Source organism: Anolis carolinensis, chromosome 4 (assembly GCF_035594765.1).
Source record: "Anolis carolinensis isolate JA03-04 chromosome 4, rAnoCar3.1.pri, whole genome shotgun sequence".
In the NCBI taxonomy this organism is placed as follows: domain Eukaryota; kingdom Metazoa; phylum Chordata; class Lepidosauria; order Squamata; family Dactyloidae; genus Anolis; species Anolis carolinensis.
In genome coordinates, this window is record NC_085844.1 from 244,463,114 (window position 1) to 244,482,032 (window position 18,919).

The 18,919-nt window shown below is 41.4% G+C and overlaps 1 protein-coding gene across 10 annotated transcripts in view; it reads right to left on the reverse strand.

Annotated features, from left to right (window-relative positions):
- The window catches only part of myt1 (myelin transcription factor 1), a 168,210-nt gene that overhangs the window by 77,550 nt on the left and 71,741 nt on the right, over nucleotides 1–18,919 (reverse strand). For all 10 annotated transcript variants that reach the window (XM_062979065.1, XM_062979061.1, XM_008110205.3 and 7 more), the window contains exons 2-3: nucleotides 11,178–11,278; nucleotides 625–679 (exon numbers count right to left, since the gene is read on the reverse strand). In XM_062979065.1, the coding sequence (XP_062835135.1) occupies nucleotides 625–679; nucleotides 11,178–11,278 (156 nt within the window). The remainder of the gene's footprint in view (nucleotides 1–624; nucleotides 680–11,177; nucleotides 11,279–18,919) is intronic.

Below are 18,919 nucleotides of genomic sequence, written 5' to 3' on the forward strand. Positions count from 1 at the left end.
CTGGTTAGAATCCGAGGGTTGGAAGGGACATCAAAGACCAACCAGTTCACCATCATTCTGCCATACAAGAACACATAATCCAAGCATTCCTGACAGATGGCCAGACAGACAAAGATGGAAATGTCACTTTGAAGACCTGTGCTTTAAAGGTAATCTTTGATGTGTGTCTCTGTGTGAGAGAGAGTATCCATCTATTCATTCATCTATCCATCCATATATATCCATTTATTCATTCCCAGGAGAACCCTTTAAAAAATACGTAAAGGTGAAGTTACTTCCATCATTCACTTCCTCTTGTTAAAAAATGAAAGGTTTTTGTGGCCTTTATATGACCCAGGGAGGCTGAAAAATACATGGCAATGCCTCATATGCTCTAGAGCGCATTTGAATACAAAGAACTTTGGGTAGCAGTATTTGGGCATCCAAGTTCTAGCAAGCATTTTATACTCCTGGTATACAGCATTTAAACACAAACATGCACATGTTCAGAGGCACATGTATGAAAACTGAAAACCTTTGGCCTTGGAGATAAATTGCTTTAGATAGCTCACACTGAGACCCATTGCTAGGGTTGATTTGCTTCCATACATATTTCCACATGAGGAAAAATAACAAAGTGCTCACCTCTGATTGCCTTTGATCGTGTGCGTGCTCGCTTGTCGTCATTCTCTAAACTCATCTGGAATCAAAACAACAGAATTAACATTTTAGTTAATGAAATCCATTTGCAATCAAAGCTAATGGGCCCCCGGAAACCACGAGCCAGGGGTGCACAAAAGAGATGGGAAAGATCTAAGCCATGAGTCACCTGAGAAATAGCTTCAATGCAGGGCTAGTAAACAAGAAGACCATTTTGTTGGTACAATTTCATATGGGGTTGGCAGCGACTTAGTTTGCCACTTGACACCCTGATGTGCAGAGGTAACTCTACCTGGCAAACCACTTGGGTGAACAGTCTTGTTTTGAAGATCTGTTTGTCTACATTTTAGTGTCCTAAAACAAACCTTTCCCATACAAAATATACATTGTTTAGGACAATTTTTTTTAAACTTTCCACATCTGAGATATATTAGTTGACTACTAAGGCAGTAGTCCTGAACTTCTGATGCTTCAGACTTCAGCTCCACCTAAACTCTGAGAACTGGTCATGTTGGCTAATGCTTCTGGGAGTTGTAGTCCAAAACATCTGGCAGAACAAAGATTGTGGAACCTTGAATCTACTAAGAAGTTCTGAAAATGTTCCAAGCTTGGTGGGAGGCTGTATTTTTCCATGATCATCTTTGTTTTTCTCTAGAACCGTGGACTCTGTCGGCCAAAGAATGGAGTAAATTTGGAATAAATTTGGAGTGATGGATGCAGGCCTAATGCAGGGCAGAATCCTCTGGAACATTTTATACAAAATGAGAAATTTCTCTTGGAAATGCTTTCACTAAACTCTGAAATAGGCTTGAAATGCAGAACCGTCATGGAAATAAATGGGTGATTATTTACTCTCCCCCAAAGAACACCTTGTACCGAAGAACTCCTGACAACTAAAACTGAAGTGGAGCTAGTCTCTAAATATGGCAATGTTTGCGGAATCCTGCCCAAATATTTGACACATGCCTTTGACACCTGAGATTTAATTTCAATACTACATGTTTGGCTTCCATATTTGATTTCAATATTTGATATTTGACAGTATAAGATAACAGGCATGTAATGCAGTTCTGTATTTGACAGCTGACAGCTGAAGAGATTTTATGTTCTGTATCTGAAAAATAAACTGTTTTTAAGGAGGCCCTGAATGTTTAATTTTGACAAATGATTTTGCCATTGAAAAGAATTCTGCACTTGGAATTTTAGGGTATTTTAGGGAATTTTAAGCTCAATATCTAGAAAGAAAATGTGATCTATTTGGGAATGTACATTTCACTTCCATTGCCTATTCTTCTAAAAATGCCTTAACAAAAATGAGTCTGGAGCCTGGGACTCATTTAGTTGTTTATATGGGGAAAAATCAAGGTCATGTTATTTTCTTGGGCATTGAGCAAAAAGTTATCTGCTACTTGCTTGTTCAGTGATGTTTTTCTGCTGCACAATAGAAGCTAGATGGTTACAAAGTACTTCCTTTCAGTAAATGTATGGCTATTGGAATTGATGGAAATGTACCACAGTGGCCATTGCTCAGTTGGATCAAAGAGCCCAACTTTTATCCTTTTGCCTTGTCACCAGGACTTTCAGCAGACCCAGGAAGGCAGGCAGACCTATTGTTTGTTGCTGTTCTGTGCTTGTGTGGCAACTCCAACGTATGGCAGCTCTATAGCAGGGTTTTCTTGTCAAGACTTATTCAGAGGATGTCGCTCATTGCTTTGATCTGGAATGTATCTAGAGGAGATGGAAAATGACCAAAATGGTAAACCCTCAGGAACTCAAGCCCTATGAGGAGTGACTTAGGGAGTTGAAAATGCTTAGCTTGGAGAAGAGAAAGCTGAGAGCAGATATGATAGCCGTGCTTAAGGAAGTCATATTAATGAGGGAATTTCCTTCTCTGGAAATTTTGAAAAAGAGTCTGAATGGTCATCTGCCAGGAGTGCTTGCATTATGCATTCCTGCATGGCAGACTGGGGTTGGACCCCAGGGCTACATTTTGCCCATCTTGGTTTATTTCTCAATGTCATGTCCTGCCCCCTTAAGGTAGGAACCGTCTTATGCTGTGTGTAGAAATTGAGCTTTTACTTGCTGGCTGCTGGTACCAGTTCAAACCAGGCTATTTGGTGGAAAAGAAAGTTCAGGGTCCATTTTGTTAGATCAGAAAGAAGATGAGTTCACCTGAAGGTTTGGAAAACATTGCTTTCTGGTATGAGGTTTACCATATCTAATCAGGAAAGGAAAAGCACACACATAAAAGGAAGACATGAAACCCTAAAACAGTCATTCTATGAAGAAAGACTCCTATTTAATCAATAGGATTTAGCTATGTGCCATTTCATTGATTTCTGTGCAGATCATTGATTTTTGTGCTGATTCTTTTGCTTCAGTAGGTCCTCTCCATTTGGGATGCAGCAACAGGACTTGGACTCACATCTCTGGCATGATGATCCCAGGCTCAGTGTCCCACTAAACAGTGTCCAGCAGTTCCTGTATGCTGATAGAATTCCCTCATGTGATAGATGTGCATAAAAATGACATTGTGGAATGAAATGCAGGGAAAGGGGAGGAGGGAAAAGGGAGGTGGCGAGGGGGAAATGGTCAAGCCAAGGGCAGCAGCTGGAATGCAAGCCTCATGGAATGGCACGCGCTGCTTCCCCTCGCTGTCTCTTTGTTGGCAGAGCATCTTAATAAAAACAATGTGTATTGCTGTCCTATTGGCACCGAGTCATGACTCAGTGCCAGCTGCCAGCCATGTGATCTGTTGTTCTTCAATGAAGTGGAGGAAGGGGGAGGAGAGGGAAAGAGAGACTATTTTGACATGATGATTCTCAACATATTCACAACACAAAGTCATCTGGGCTTTCTTCCCTCCCTTTGGGCACCCCTGTGAGCTGAGAGCCTCCAAAGAAGGCAAAGACCTTCACTAGAGTTTCTCAGAATTAACAGCAGGTGGAAGGGATGCAGTTTTACACTTCAGGTGCTAAAGGAGCTGTTCCAAGTGCTGAACTGATTTGGGGAATTAGGGTTCATCACCTTGGAGAGCTCATTTAAAGTCTAGAATCACCTAGAGTTGTTTCACCGCAACTCAGTGCCTTTCCACACAGCCATATAACCCAGAATATCAAGGCAGATAATCCACAATATCTGCTTTGAACTGGGTTATCTGAGTCCACGCTGCCATATAATCCAGTTCAATATGGATTTTATACAGCTGTGTGGAAGGGGCCTCAGATATGTTAGTGTCTATGTTTAACTAGAATTTTTGGGAATTCTAGTTAAACTCTTTTAGTTAATAAAATTAATAAAAGTTTTCTCAAACATGTTCAGAGGAGGGTGACAAAAATGATAGACGATCTGGAAATTATTCCTCTTAGGAAAGTATTATCATGTTATATCTTATAATCAGACCAAAGGACAACCAAAAAGGTCCAAATGCCAAGCCTCATGAGTACTGGCTTAGGGAGCTGGCTATGTCTAGCTAGAGAAGAGAAGGTTGAAAGGGGGTGTGATAACCATTTTGAAACATTAGAAAATATTTTATATTGAGGAGGGGGCAATCTGTTTTTCTGCTGCTTCAGAGACTGAGAGATGGAGCAACACATTCAAATGGCAGGAAAAGAGATTCCAACTAAACATTAGGAAGAACTTTTTGGAGGCAAGAATGGTTCAATAGTTGAATATGCTGCCTCCAAGTGTGGTGGAGTCTGAGGTTTTGGTTAGATGTTTTGATTGGCAGAATGGAGTTGGATTTGATGGTTCTTGGGGTCTCTCCCAACATTACGATTTTATAAGTCTATGATTCCCTCCTGTCCACATTCCTCTCTCTTTTTTAGCACCGGGTTGCTGAACCTTCTGCTCCCCTTTTCTCCAGCATTTCACAACAGGAAAGCGGGTGGAGTTTTCAGGAGCTGTTTTGTCTCCAGCAATGATGGATGACAAAGAACCTCAAGAGTGTTGCCTGTGAACCTATGTCTCAGATGGAATTTCCATGCATAATATCCCCCTCGCTGTAATGTGAGCACTAACACCAAATGATTTATCCTGTGTGATTTGCGTGTGAGGCCTTTGGAGAGGGGGAGGGGAATGGAATAAAAAACAGGGGTAATTTATGCATCCTGTCAGCCCCGGTCTTGCCATGCCATTGCCTTACGAGCCCCGCGTTTATTACAACCTTCCCAATAACCCAAGAAGACAATTACTATAATTTCTATTTTTAAAGCCTCCATTCCCACCGGACTGATGGCTCACGTTTAAAATGTGGAGAGGAGCAGGTGTCAAAAGGACTTCATTACATTTACGAGCCTTTCAAATATGCCATTCCTGGTGTTAGCCCGAGTTAATGCCTTCCGATGCACGCCTCACAATAGAATTAATATTTTTGATTGCTGGATGGCTAAGTTTTTTTTCATCCCCCTGCATAATGAAATCTAGGATGGCTTTCTTTTCTTTTTTCTTTATTTTGTCTGTTTTACCAGAGAAATTGGCAAACATACTCCTGGTTTTTCAAGCATGCCTTGACAATTGAGTTCATGCAGAAAATGATATTTTTAAAAACAAATGGAACAAATAAAGAGAACAGAAAAGGTCTGAAAAAAAATATAATGGTTCAACATGAAGTCTGCTATCTCCTTTGGATGGATGTCAACAGCTGTGGCTTTCTCTTTTTTCAGCATCCTCTTTCACCATTTGTAATTGAGAAGCATAAAAAGCAAATGGAGAGTGTGATTCTTCTTTCAGAAGAAAAGGAAAGGCATAGCGAGCGAGGGGAATGGATTTAGATTTCCAGTAGCAACACTTTCGGATGGTACGAAAAACACTGAACCTTCTGTGTCATCAACTAGTTGAGATGCTTCCACCCTTTCTGAACCATCCCCAGTTTTTAAAAGGAACCTAAAAGTCTTCCCTATGGGACACACTTTTAATTTTATTTAGAAAAATATAAAATTTATGTTTATAGAAAATGTGAAGCTTGATTATATTTTAAACTTGTGTGTGATGTAATTTTAAAAGCAGTTATCTATTTTCTCAGCCATATAAACCTAATGGGTAACGTTGGTGAAGTCACACTCTCTCAGCCACAGAGGAAGGTCATGGCAAACCCCTTCTGCACAAATCTTGGTTGCAGTGGTGGCTGGTGGCTCCCATGCCATTTAGGATCCAAATTAGTAGTTCTCAACCTGTTGGTCCCCAGATGTTTTGGTCTTCAACTCCCAGAAATCCTAACAGCTGGTAAACTGGCTGGGATTTCTGGGAGTTATAGGGCAAAACACCTGGGGGATCCACAGGTTGAGAACCATTGCTCTAAATCCATCCAGGTTAAAAGAGCTATCCGATGTCCTGAATGTCACTTACAGAAAATATTCAGGATCTTGGATAAGATATTTAAGGTTGGTACTAAAACTCAGTTATACTTATACTGGCATGTAAATCACTTGCTGCCACTGAAAGGCTGTTTTATACGAGGGTTGAATGAAAAATAATGCCTCCACTTTCTTAACTCCTCAATATATGGCAGTACTGGTATGCGGCAGGTACTGGCTTGTTCACTAGATTCTCCTCTACAGTTCCATTTGGCGGGAAGCCTTAGCATTGAACAGTTGTGTTGTTAAAGTGCAAAGTATGAAACCCTGTGCAGACGGTCGGTCAATGCGACTTAAGCAATGTGCAGTCATTGAATTCTTGATAGCAGAAGTTGTCACCCCAAAGGAGATTCATCAGAGAATGCAAGCTGTTTATGGGGATTGTGTTGATGTGAGTCCTGTGCGTCATTGGGCGAGTAAGTTTAAAGATGTTGAGGTGGGAACATCTGACTTGTGTGACAAACAAAGAGTTGGATAGCCTGTGACAGCAACCACTGAGTTTCACAAGCAAAAGGTTGACAGATTGATTCAGGACAATTGTCGTATCACTCAGAGAGAAATTTCAAGTATAATTGGCATGTCATAAGAACGTGTGGGTCACATTATTGCTTTGTTGGGCTATTGGAAGATCTGTGCATGATGGGTACCCAGGATGTTGACACCTGAAATGAAAGCGCACAGACTTGAAATTTGCCAGGAACTTATCTTGCGTTACGAGAATGAAGGTGATGCCTTTCTCCTTTGGGGGTGACACCTTCCGCTGTCAAGAATTCAATGACTGCACATTGCTTAAATCGCACTAAGTGCACAGGGTTCGCACTTTAACAACACAACCATTCAATGCTAAGGCTTCCCACCAAGTGGAACTGTAGAGGAGAGTCTACTGAACAAGCCAGTACCTGCAGTATACCAGTACTGCCATCTGTTGAGGAGTTACAAAGGTGGAGGCATTACTTTTCATTCAACTCTCATAGTCAGAAAAAGGGGTGGCACCTCCCACTGCCATCCCATTGACCACTCATTAGTTGAATAGGAATAGACATACATTGAATGACCAAAAGAAATGGCAGATGTGGCTTCTTCTAGTGGTTGCATGTTCCCTCCCCCTTGGCTATTCCTTCCGGAAGGGAACCAAACCAAGACCCATCATGCATGGAAGAAAAAGAGCTGTGAAAGAGAAGGGAGGAAGATCCTTACAATCTGAACTGGGTTCCGCAAAGAAACCCAGAGGGAGGACATGGGACTGTGCCCTAGCAAAAGGGAAGAGATTTTGCCCGTAGCTGTAGCATGCTTGACTTTTAAGGAGGCAGGTTTAGTTTTATGAACCTGCGTGGAATGACATTGCTATTGCACATCCGTTTTGTACCTCCGAGCCATTGTCGCATAGATATCTTCTGAATTTACTCCCCCTCCTCCCCCTGCTTTTTTCCTTTAGGGTCTTCCCAGCTGCTTGATCTAAGTTTTCCTGACACCTCACCTCTTCTGAGTCTCATTCACAGCTGAATTAATGGGAAGTTTGCTGTTTTAATCCTTCCCCGACCTTAACTGTTGTTGGAAAAAGACTCTGTCGATGTGGCATGTGTGTAGCATTGACCAGCTTTGCATCCCGGGAGCATGTTTCCTGACATTTTCTCTCCCCCCACTTTTTTGTGGCCTACCAGGGGATGCAGTTCACCCCTCCTAAGGCTTCAAATTAGAAATTACTGCTGTGTAATAAACAAACCTAACGAAGTTGGCTTGTCAGTTTCCATTTGCAGAAACGAAGGGCGCAAATGAAACATTTAACTACATGCAATTGAGAGAGAGCTTCCTTCCGTGAGAGAGGAGTGGATTGGAAGAGCTGCTACAAGACATTGCAATGGTTTTGCACCTCAGTTGCAGAGTTGACACTTAAGAAGGAGGGCAGTGTAGCAGAATAACATGCAGTCTTCTGGTCTGCACAGAGCTCCAAACTGAGGCAGTTGGCAAATTAATACAACAAGGAATCCACACCAGGTACATGCTAAAGGTAAATGTTTCCCCTGACGTTAAGTCCAGTCGTGACCGACTCTGGGGGTTGGTGCTCATCTCCATTTCTAAGCCGAAGAGCTGGCGTTGTCCATAGACATCTCCAAGATCATGTGGCTGGCATGACCGCATGGAGCGCCGTTACCTTCCCGCCAGAGCGGTACCTACTGATCTACTCACATTTGCATGTTTTCGAACTGCTAGGTTGGCAGGAGCTGGGGCTAACAGTGGGCGCTCATTTTGCTCCTGAGATTTGAACCTGTGACTATTGGTCTACAAGTTCAGCAGTTCAGTGCTTTAACACACTGTGCCACCAGGTTTTACTTATGCTTTAATGAACCTCTCCAAGATATTGAACCTATATGCAAAGAACAGTCAACTTTCCACTTTCATGGGAGTATGAGGTGAAGGACTCCTATGAAAATGGAAAAAAACTGTGCATAAAACCTTCTACTTTTTATCTGAGGAAACTAAGATTTCTAGGTTCCCCAGCATGACTTTTTGCCAAGCTTCCATCATAGAAACATGCTGGAAACCTAAAGATTTTAAGAGAGAATGTATTAATACATCTGTAAACATATCTGCAACAATTAGACGTGGATAGGTCCTTTAACATTTAGATTAACATCTAGAGCAGGTTTGCCACTGCATTAGGATGGAAACAACTAGTTGTTGAGGTTGCTCAAAGAAAGGAGGCTTTTTTTTTTAGTGATCCCAACAAAATTCTCTTACATCAAAATGATTCCTCTTTGGGTTTTCAGCATTGTTAAAATTCCCTGGTTGCAATGGAGTGAGTGGCTCTGTGCTTTGAGAGCTGTGCCAAAATGAAAATTCCCCTAGGTGCTGCTTCTCCTGTCAATGCCACACTTGGGTGCCAAAAACCACACCTGGCAAAACTCTATGGCCGGGACCTTTCAGGGTTTGGATCAAGCCGGTTGAAGAGAAGCCGTGTTTGGGCTGTTGCCATTCTCTAACTGCCAGGCAGTCTTTGGACAGAGGCTGTCTCAGCTGCCTTAAACAGAGACCACCCCTTCCATCATAAGATGGGTCCTTGTTACCCGGGGGACACAGGGCACCGTGTTTCGGCAGGACCAAGATAAGGCCGGAAGCTCTCTCTCCACAAAAGCCTCCCCTGATCTCCCGGCAAGAGAATTCAGCCTGAACTTTTGACAGTTCCGTCTTTCCTTTCCTTTTCGAAAAGTTGCAGCTGGATCCCTTTCCTTAAATACCCTCCTGTGTCCAAACAACAGCGCCCACTTTCTTTTCCCAACTTACTTCCCTCTCACTAGGACTTTTAATTAGGCCTTCATTCATCATGAATGGAGTTCATTCAACACACTACAGCATCTCTGGCTTTCACCTGTCCCGTCAGGAGCATCTTCTTCTTCCGAGAAGCCTCTGTCTTTGGGAGCAAAGGAAGCCTTTTGTGAACTAATTCCTCAATTCAGAGCTTGTCTTCTTGGGATTTATTGTGCCTCTTTATGGGGTGGGGGAAGCAAAAGCTCTTTGGTGAGGACCCTAGGGATTTTCCAAGCAACATCATAGTGACTTGGTGACTAGGGAGAAGAAAAGCAGTGTGTGATAAACCCATGCTGGGTTTTGATCCAAAATTTTAAATGCATGCTAAAGAAGTAGACATTTACTTACAATAATGTTCAGCACTTTGAATAGCACCTTTAAAGTTCAGACTAAAATCCGGAAAGAGTTTACATCCTCTTAAAATACAGAAGGAACCAAACACACTATTTTCCTCCCCTTTTCTTTCTATAACCATAGAATCACAGAGTTGGAAGGAGCTTAATGTCCAGATCAGGATTTTCAGCCAAAACATCTCTTGCAGGTAACATTTTTAAAGGCATCTGGAGCAGGCAACCACATCACCCCTCTAAGTCAATAGTTCCATTGTTCTTTTTTCAAGATGCTCCTTTTGATGTTCAGTTGAAATGTACCCTTCTGTAGGTCCTGTGAGGCCCAGGTGCCTAGGCCCAAAGCCTGCAGCCATAGGCCCGGGAGCTTTGGGCCTACAAGAGCAGGCTTTGGGCCTAGGCACCTGGGCCTCGCAGGGCCTGCAGCTGATTGCAGAGTAAGGAGTGATCTTTACTCGGCAAGCAGTTGGGCCTTGCGGGGCCTGCAGCCGATTGCTGAATAAAGATTGCTCCTTACTCTGCAATCATCTGTAGGTCCTCTGAGGCCCAGGTGCCTAAGGCCCAAAGCCTGCAGCCATAGGCCCGGGCGCTTTGGGCCTACAGGAGCAGGCTTTGGGCCTAGGCACCTGGGCCTTGCAGGGCCTACAGACGATTGCAGAGTAAGGAGCGATCCTTACTATAGGCCCTGCGAGGCCCGGCCCAAAGCCTGCACCCATAGGCCCAGAAAACTCACAGCAATCCATTGATTCCGGCTATCAAAGCCTTTGACAACACAAGAAACAGTTTCCAAGCTGAGGAAAGAAATAGCCCTACTATATTCTGTGTTGGTCGGGCCTAATCTGGAATACTGTGGTCAGTTCTGGATGACAGACAATTGGAGGCACATTCATAAGAGGTATGAGAACAAAAGCTGTGGTGAGAGATTGATGGCGCTGGGGTTGTTCAGTTTGGTGAAGAATAGACTGAGGGGTAACATGCGAACCCTATTGAAATACCTCACGGTTGTAGCCTATGAAAAGATTGAGTGTTTTTTGAAACAGTGATTATGTGTGAATGTGCAGGCTATGTGTGAAAATGACAATTAGACACAGAATCATGTAAGGTTCACTTGGGGTGCATCTACACCAGGCATTGGTCTAAAACTATTTAGCTGCTTGTGATTTCCCCTTTTTCATCATTTTAAAATGTATTTGTTATGCAATGGTTTTGACACGAAATAAATACACCAGGCATGGGCAAACTTTGGCCCTCCAGGTGTTTTGGGCTTCAACTCCCACAATTCCTAACAGCCGGTAGGCTGTTAGGAATTGTGGGAGTTGAAGTCCAAAACACCTGGAGGGCCAAAGTTTGCCCATGCTTGATCTACACTGTAGAATTAATGCAATTTGAAGTCACTTTAACTGCCATGGCCCTTTCTAAACCACCCAATTGCTCTTGCTCTGTCTATTGGTCATGTGAGGGAGTATTGCTTGTATTACGACATTCTCAAATTCTCTCATTTTAACCGCTGCTTCCCTTTGAGCCTTCTCACCTTGATGTGCCTGCTGTGGAGGCTTTTTGCTGTCTCGCAACTGCTGATCTTTTCTCCGCGGGTCCACTTTTGACTCAGCAGTTTGCCTCGGAACTCATTTTCTGAGGAGAGAAGAGAAATATAACACATCAGCAATGCAGGTGGGGCAGGAAGCCTATGAGCAAGACCCAAGCAAAGGACTTTTTGGGGTGGTACAGGTCAAGATCCAGTATAGATGTCCACTGCTTTTTGAAGACCTGCCTTTTAGGCCAGTTTGAACTACAGTAAAGTCTCACTTATCCAAGCTAAACGGGCTGGCAGAAGCTTGGATAAGCGAATATGTTGGATAATAAGGAGGGATTAAGGAAAAGCCTATTAAACATCAAATTAGGTTATGATTTTACAAATTAAGCACCAAAACATCATGTTATACAACAAATTTGACAGAAAAAGTAGTTCAATACGTAGTCATGTTATGTTGTAATTACTGTATTTACAAATTTAGCACCAAAATATCACGACATATTGAAAATATTGACTACAAAAATGGCTTGGATAATCCAGAGGCTTGAATGAGCGAGGCTTGGATAAGTGAGACTCTACTGTATTCCCCAAGTTGTATGTTCAATGCATGGTTCACTGTTTCAACATTTATTAGCATAAATCTGAATTAAAATTCAACCGATTTAAAATGCAACTGGATTAAACCAAATGAAAATTCAACAGAACTGAAATGCAACCAAATTATGATTAAAACCACATTAAAATGAAAACATAACATATGGCTTCATATTACAATCATGTCAATCATGTAGAATAATTGGGTGGAATTTGTACTGTGTGTAAATTTGCACATGTGGAGTAATGCATGGATTGTGATTTTTAAAAACCCCTTAAATTCTAAAATAATGTCATGGAACTGAACGACACAACTAAGGCTGGATCTCAGTATCTGATCCCAGCTTATCTATTTATCCCAGATTATCTGATAGTGTAGACTCATATAATCCAGCTCAAAGAAGATGATCAAGATCAGATCCTGGGATATAAAACAGTGTAGTAAAGACTTTTGTCGAAGGCTTTCATGGCCGGGATCACAGGGTTGTTGTATGTCTTCCGGGCTGTATGGCCATGTTCTAGAAGTATTCTCTCCTGACGTTTCGCCCACATCTATGGCAGGCATCCTCAGAGGTTGTGAGGTATATATTTCAGGTTTCAATATTAATGTCAAAAATATGTAGTATACATAGGATTTGTGCTATATTAGAACAGTAAAGACAAATATCACTTAAGTAAAATAAACATTAAATATTAAATAACCAAAAAAAAGGTGTAAACACTAAACTAATCTGAGAATCTGCTATTGCAACACATCCAATGAAATGGTTTAAAACCAGTATAAAAAAAGATTAGGATTAAGTACGTTCCAGTCTACTTGGAATACACGAAGCTCATTCCAGAAGCGTGTTTAAGAATTGGTCCAAGAGCCTTAAATACACAACCTATCCATGTACAATGTATGATCTATGTATCTGTCTGTCTGTCTATCTATAAAGCTATCATCTATCCATCTATTCATCCATCATCTATTGCATTTCCCTAACACTTCTCATTCCACTATAAAACATTTCATGCACAAATAAAAACATTTTAAACACAATAAGACTACTCCTTGAAAAGCATTTAACAAACCATGCATAATTCAAACAGGCTGAATAATAATCACATCAGGTTGTGATCCTAGGTAAGGAGTGCACATGAGTAAAGGTTCAGAGAAGACATGTTTCAATACTGGAAAGGCTGTCACATTGAAGATGGATCCAAATGGTTTCTGCTGCTCTAGAGACTAGATCACAATGGAGCAATGGATTCAAACTGCAGGAAAAGAGATTCCATGAGCCCTTTCACATTACACAATTGCAACATTATGTAACTGTAACTCTGTAACACCTACAGGATCCTGAAGTTTGAAATTTAGAGAGGGGGCAAAATACCCCAAAGCAGTGTTTCTCAACCTGGGGGTCAGGACCCCTGGGGGGCTCACGAGGGGGTGCCAGAAGGGTCGCCAAAGACCATCGGAAAACACATATTTCCAGAGCCGGTCCAACAATTAGGCAAATTAAGCGGTCGCTTGGGGCGCAAAACATATGGGGGCTCAGTTGAGACTGCTTTTTCTGTTGATTTGTTGTAAAACATGATGTTTTGGTGCTTAATTTGTAAAATCTTAATGTAATTTGATGTTTAATAGGCTTTTCCTTAATCCCTCCTTATTATCCAACATTTTCACTTATCCAACGCTTTTATTTTTTAGTGATTGGTTTGGGGAGGGGTGCCAAAATTCTGTTCGCCTACACTTGAAAAATACATAGGACCGGCTCTGCATATTTCTGATGATCTTAGGAACCCCTTTGACAGAGAAGGCTGAAGATTTCTCTGCCTGTTTAGCCCAATTCTATCACTAGTGGGGTTCAAGGGGCTCTTTGATTGTAAGTGAACTATAAATCCTAGCGATTACAACTCCCAAATGTCAAGGTCTATTTTCCCCAAACTCTACCGTTGTTCACATTTGGGCATATTGAGTATTCGTGCCAAGTTTGATCCAGATCCATCATTGTTTGAGTCCGCAGTGCTCTCTGGATGTAGGTGAACTACAACTCCAAAACTCAAGGTCAATGCCCACCAAACTTTTCCAGTATTTTCTGTTGGTTATGAGAGTTCTGTGTGCCAAGTTTGGTTCAATTCCATCATTGGTGGAGATAAGAATGCTCTTTGATTGTAGGTGAACTACAAATCCCAGCAACTACAACTCCCAAATGACAAAATCAATCCCCCCAACCCCACCAGTCTTCAAATGTGGGTGTGTCTGTGACAAATTTGGTCCAGTGAATGAAAATACGTCCTGCATATCAGATATTTACATTATGATTCATAACAGTGGCAAAATTACAGTTATGAAGTAACAATGAAAATAATGTTATGGTTGGGGGTCACCACAACATGAGGAACTGTATTAAGGGGTCATGGCATTAGGAAGGTTGAGAACCACTGTCTTAAAGCCACCAGATCCTGTCTGATCTTGGAAGCTTGGCTTAGTTAGTACTTGGATGGGAGACCACCAATGAATACCAGATGCTTATATTTCAGAGGACGAAACTGACAAAACCACCTCTGAGTATTCCTTTCCTAAGAAAACCCTTTGAAATTAAAGGGATTATTATTAGTCACACACACGCACACACATTTTGATTTCTCAGCTAGAGAAGTCTAATCCCTCCTTAAACTACAAACCCCAGGATTCTCTAGGCTGCAGCCATGGCAGATAAAGGGAAATTGTAGTGTTTCAAGTGTGCCCTAGGAATAAGGTTGAAATAAGTGCAGAATGCTGTCATTCTTTCTTGTAAGTTGCACAAGAATGCTGTCCTAGAGGCCATCCCTACTACAGGAGTGTAGCAATCTGACACTACTTCAATTGCTATAGCTTCATTTTATAGAATTCTGGGATTTATAGTTTGCGGTGGCACCAGAGTTATCTGACAGAGAAGGGTAAATATTTCACAAAAGTAGAAATCCAGAGCAAATCTGTAATTCCATAGCTTTGAGCTATGGCAGTTAATGCCATGGCAAACTGCTACAACTCTGCGATGTGGATTCATCTAGATGGCAGAGCCGGCCCTAGGTATTTTTCAAGTGTAGGCGAACAGAATTTTGCCCCCCCCCCCCCCCAAACCAATCACTGAAAAATAAAAGCATTGGATAAGTGAAAATGTTGGATAATAAGGAGGGATTAAGGAAAAGCTTATTAAACATCAAATTACATTAAGATTTTACAAATTAAGCACCAAAACATCATGTTTTACAACAAATCAACAGAAAAAGCAGTCTTGACTGCGCCCCCGTATGTTTTGCGCCCGAAGCGACCGCTTAATTCACCTCATTGTTGGACCGGCTCTGCTAGATGGTCAACAGATGAGTATGAGGCACTGCAAGTACCTAAGCTGATCAGCTGTGTGATGATCAATGCAAAATACAACTCTGGCATAGCATAACTCTGGTGCAGCATTCCACCAAACTACCAAGGAGGATTTGAGTCAAAAACATGCATTCTCTTGCTCCTGGGTTTTTTGGAGAAGGGGAAGAGGTCTTCCTATTCAACCCATGCAAGCGATCTATTTCCATAATTTCAGATTTACTAGAGTCAGGTTTTATAAAATTCTAATGCATGATTGCTAGGAGACAGCCAGATCCTCCTTCTCTGGACTGGCTCAAGGTGTTTTGCAGCCTTAGGCACGGAGTTTGGCAGCACGGCTCTGAAAACTGCCATCGTGTCCCAAAGCTCTCTGAATTCTGGGAATGCTCTCTAATTAGAAAAGAGATCACCAACCCACAAAATCCTGAAGCAGCAGGCAGTCTTGGGCTGATACACTAATTTCTTCATTTGCTTATGACATTTACACTTTCCCTTCCATGTGGAACTCAAGGCAGCACACACAAGCCTTTCCAAGTAGTGTCTCATCTTGGCATTGCCTCAGACCCAGAGCTTCTTAGCTTTAGCAACAGCAGTAAAAAGTAATGGCTCTGATATCATTGAGATGGTGAATCCACTCTAGTTTTTTTTTTTTTACTATGCAGTCATCATTTCACATCTGTGGGTATAACTTTTGCAAATTTGATTGAGAAATTAATATGTTATCTCTAGAAATCTCTAGATCCTTCAGCACGACTGTATAGAAGTCTACCTCATCAGCTGCCATATATATATATATATATATATATATATATATATATATATATATATATGTGCCATTCTAGTGGTATCCAAGTACCTTACCGCAATTTTACAATTATACCTGGATCCTTCCTGCTTTGCCATACAATGATACCAGATGCGGTGCCTGGATGCCATTACAAAATGATGCTAGTTCCAACCTTCTCACATGTCAAATGTCACCATGGAATGGGAACTTTTAATACATTTCAACATAAAAACACCTAATTCTCTTCCCCTACTTTGGAAAAAGGTTATATTTCTAAAGGAAGACATGTTCACAAGCAGAAAGTTAATGAAGATGTTGAAGGCAAAGGAGGGATATGTATGTATTGCCAAAAGCTTTCCTGACTGGAATCACTGGGTTGCTGTGAGTTTTTCGGGTTGTATGACCATGTTCCAGCAGCATTCTCTCCTAATGTTTCACTACCATCTGTGGCTGGCATCTTCAGAGGTTCTTCTGGCAGTGAGGCAAGTGGAGTGTATATACACTGTATATATACTGTGAAATGTCCAGGGTGGGAGAAAGAACCCTTGTTACAGTTAACACTTCCTAAAGAGAGGATGCCTCCAAGCAACAAAGGCCAGGCTACCTCTATGCAGATACCCTCACTGATTGACTGTGCAGCTTCATGGCTACTCAATGCTTATTCAAGCTTGCTAATTGCAACATTCACACTTCCTCCCACTCTGGACACTCTGCAGGGATATACACTCCACTTGCCTCACTGCCAACAGTACCTCTGAAGATGCCAGCCACAGATGCAGGTGAAACATTAGGAGAGAATGCTTCTGGAACATGGCCATACATCCCGAAAAACTCACAGCAACTGAGGGATAGATGTTTTGACTTAACAAGACCAAATATAAAAGAACATACTTTCATTCACAACTTATTAGTTCCATTCTATTTCAGAATCAGTGGCATGGATTGTAGTTTTCTTACACTACTCATAAAGACACATTTAAAGGGTGGCTACAGAATTCCTTTGTAATGATCCAGGTTGACCTTTTGACATGGTGAATTGGGGTGATAGTTTCATCTAGCAGTGTAGGGTGCCTTTCATGCCAGGAAAGCAGTGACTTCACCCCACGGTTTAACCCTAATTTAAAAGAAATTATTTAATGTACTGAACTTGTTTTGAGGCTAGGATTCATTATCTTGACTAGCTCTCTATATTTTGGAGCAGATTTGGTTCCCCACTACCAGTGGTTTCAATCTTATTCCATATTCAAAGAAATGAATATCTAGCACTTTTGAATACTCTAAAGTGCTAGATATATTATTTCTTATTATTTCTTTCCATACATTAGATAGCTGCATATAAACTAAATGCCTCTCATTGTTCTGATCCTGAATAGTTGAACTGCCATAGCACATCATTTGAATTGGCTTCCATAAAAATCATATTATAATAATAACACTTTATTTATATTCTTCCCTATCTCCCCAAGGGAACTCAGGGTGGATCACAATACACATACACCACAAACATTCAGTGCCATTTGTACAGACAGGACAGAACAAAGGAGGTATGTTGTGTCAACGTCCAACTTTGACTCCTTGAAGGTTGTGCTCAAATCCAGCCATGGGCTGCTGTCGCTCCATCCTCTATGATGAAGAGCCATCAGGACTTCCTCCTTCCTTTTGGTTGCTGGGCATTTTCTGGTCTTTTTCTTTTATGGTGTCATAAATACCTCCCCCATTTTTTAGCGGTACCTAATTTCTCGACTTACAGCTCTAAATTGTTTTTGGACTGCTTAGGTAAACAGTCAGCTGGGCTGACAGTCAGGTGCTCACTCCGACCCAAGATTTGAACTGACAATCTTTCGGTTGGTAGATCTTGTTGCTGTTGGTGATTTACCAGCTGTGCTAAAGCCTGACCCTCTAAAAAAAGCTGATTTGTGCTTCATGTGAAGCAGGACTTTGACAGTTGACAAGTCCTTTTGCCTACTAAAATAAACACTGCCTTGTTCATATCTACATAATCTATACCTATATTTATATCAGTATCAGCATCTACTTATAACTCACTGATATCATCTTACTTTACTAAATGCATCATTATTCTGGTGGTATCCACATACTTTGTGCCAATCTTACAGAAATACCCTTGAGATATTCATTTGTCTTCCTTTAATGTAGATATATAAGACCTATTAAATGTTAACAAGGAGTTCACAAGAGAAGGAAGACAAAGAAAATTCTCTTGACTGCCCTTCACTACTCACAAGGGACTCTTCTCAGCAGGGAAAGATCTAGGTACCCTGAAAACATGGGTCAGTGAAGCTCCACTTCCTTGTTTAACAAAAGGTACAGAAATTCCCAGCTGTGTAAGGGGTGAAGTGCTTAAGAAATGCTTATGTGTCCCTTGATATTTCATTTCCACATGAAATATCAAGTGCAGAATGCATACATTGATATATGTTCTAAGGATATATAAAAGTTTTGCCTGTAGGATTATACGATTTGGGATGACTGTATATCAGGCATCGCTTGATGTTATGTTCACTGGATGGTGGGAAAAGGGGAGCATATTTGCTTGTAAGCTTGGTGAGAGTGTGCTCAGTAACTCGCAGAAAATGTGTTCATTATCTCAGTGGAAAAACTCTGGGTACAAGTCATAATTCACTGTTGAAATCAGTAGCTGCATCAGAGTTGTGTAGTATAAAATGTTGCATGTAAATTTATGCAGAGGGCCACTGATATCCATTAGGGATTGGTTCCAGGGCTGTGGATGCCAAAATCCATGGATGTTTCAGTTCAGTTATATACAATGGCACAGAAAAAATGTATTCCTCATATATAATGGCAAAATCAAAGTTTGCTTTTTGGAATGTTTTATAGGGGACTATTTTCAAACCATGGGTGTATTACCATTGATTTCTGCAGGGGCAGACACATTAACATTGGCAAACAGCATGCACCTGTGTATGCAACTGCACTGTTTGTGTAATTCCATTTCCATGACCTTGAACTGAATGCAGACATTTCACA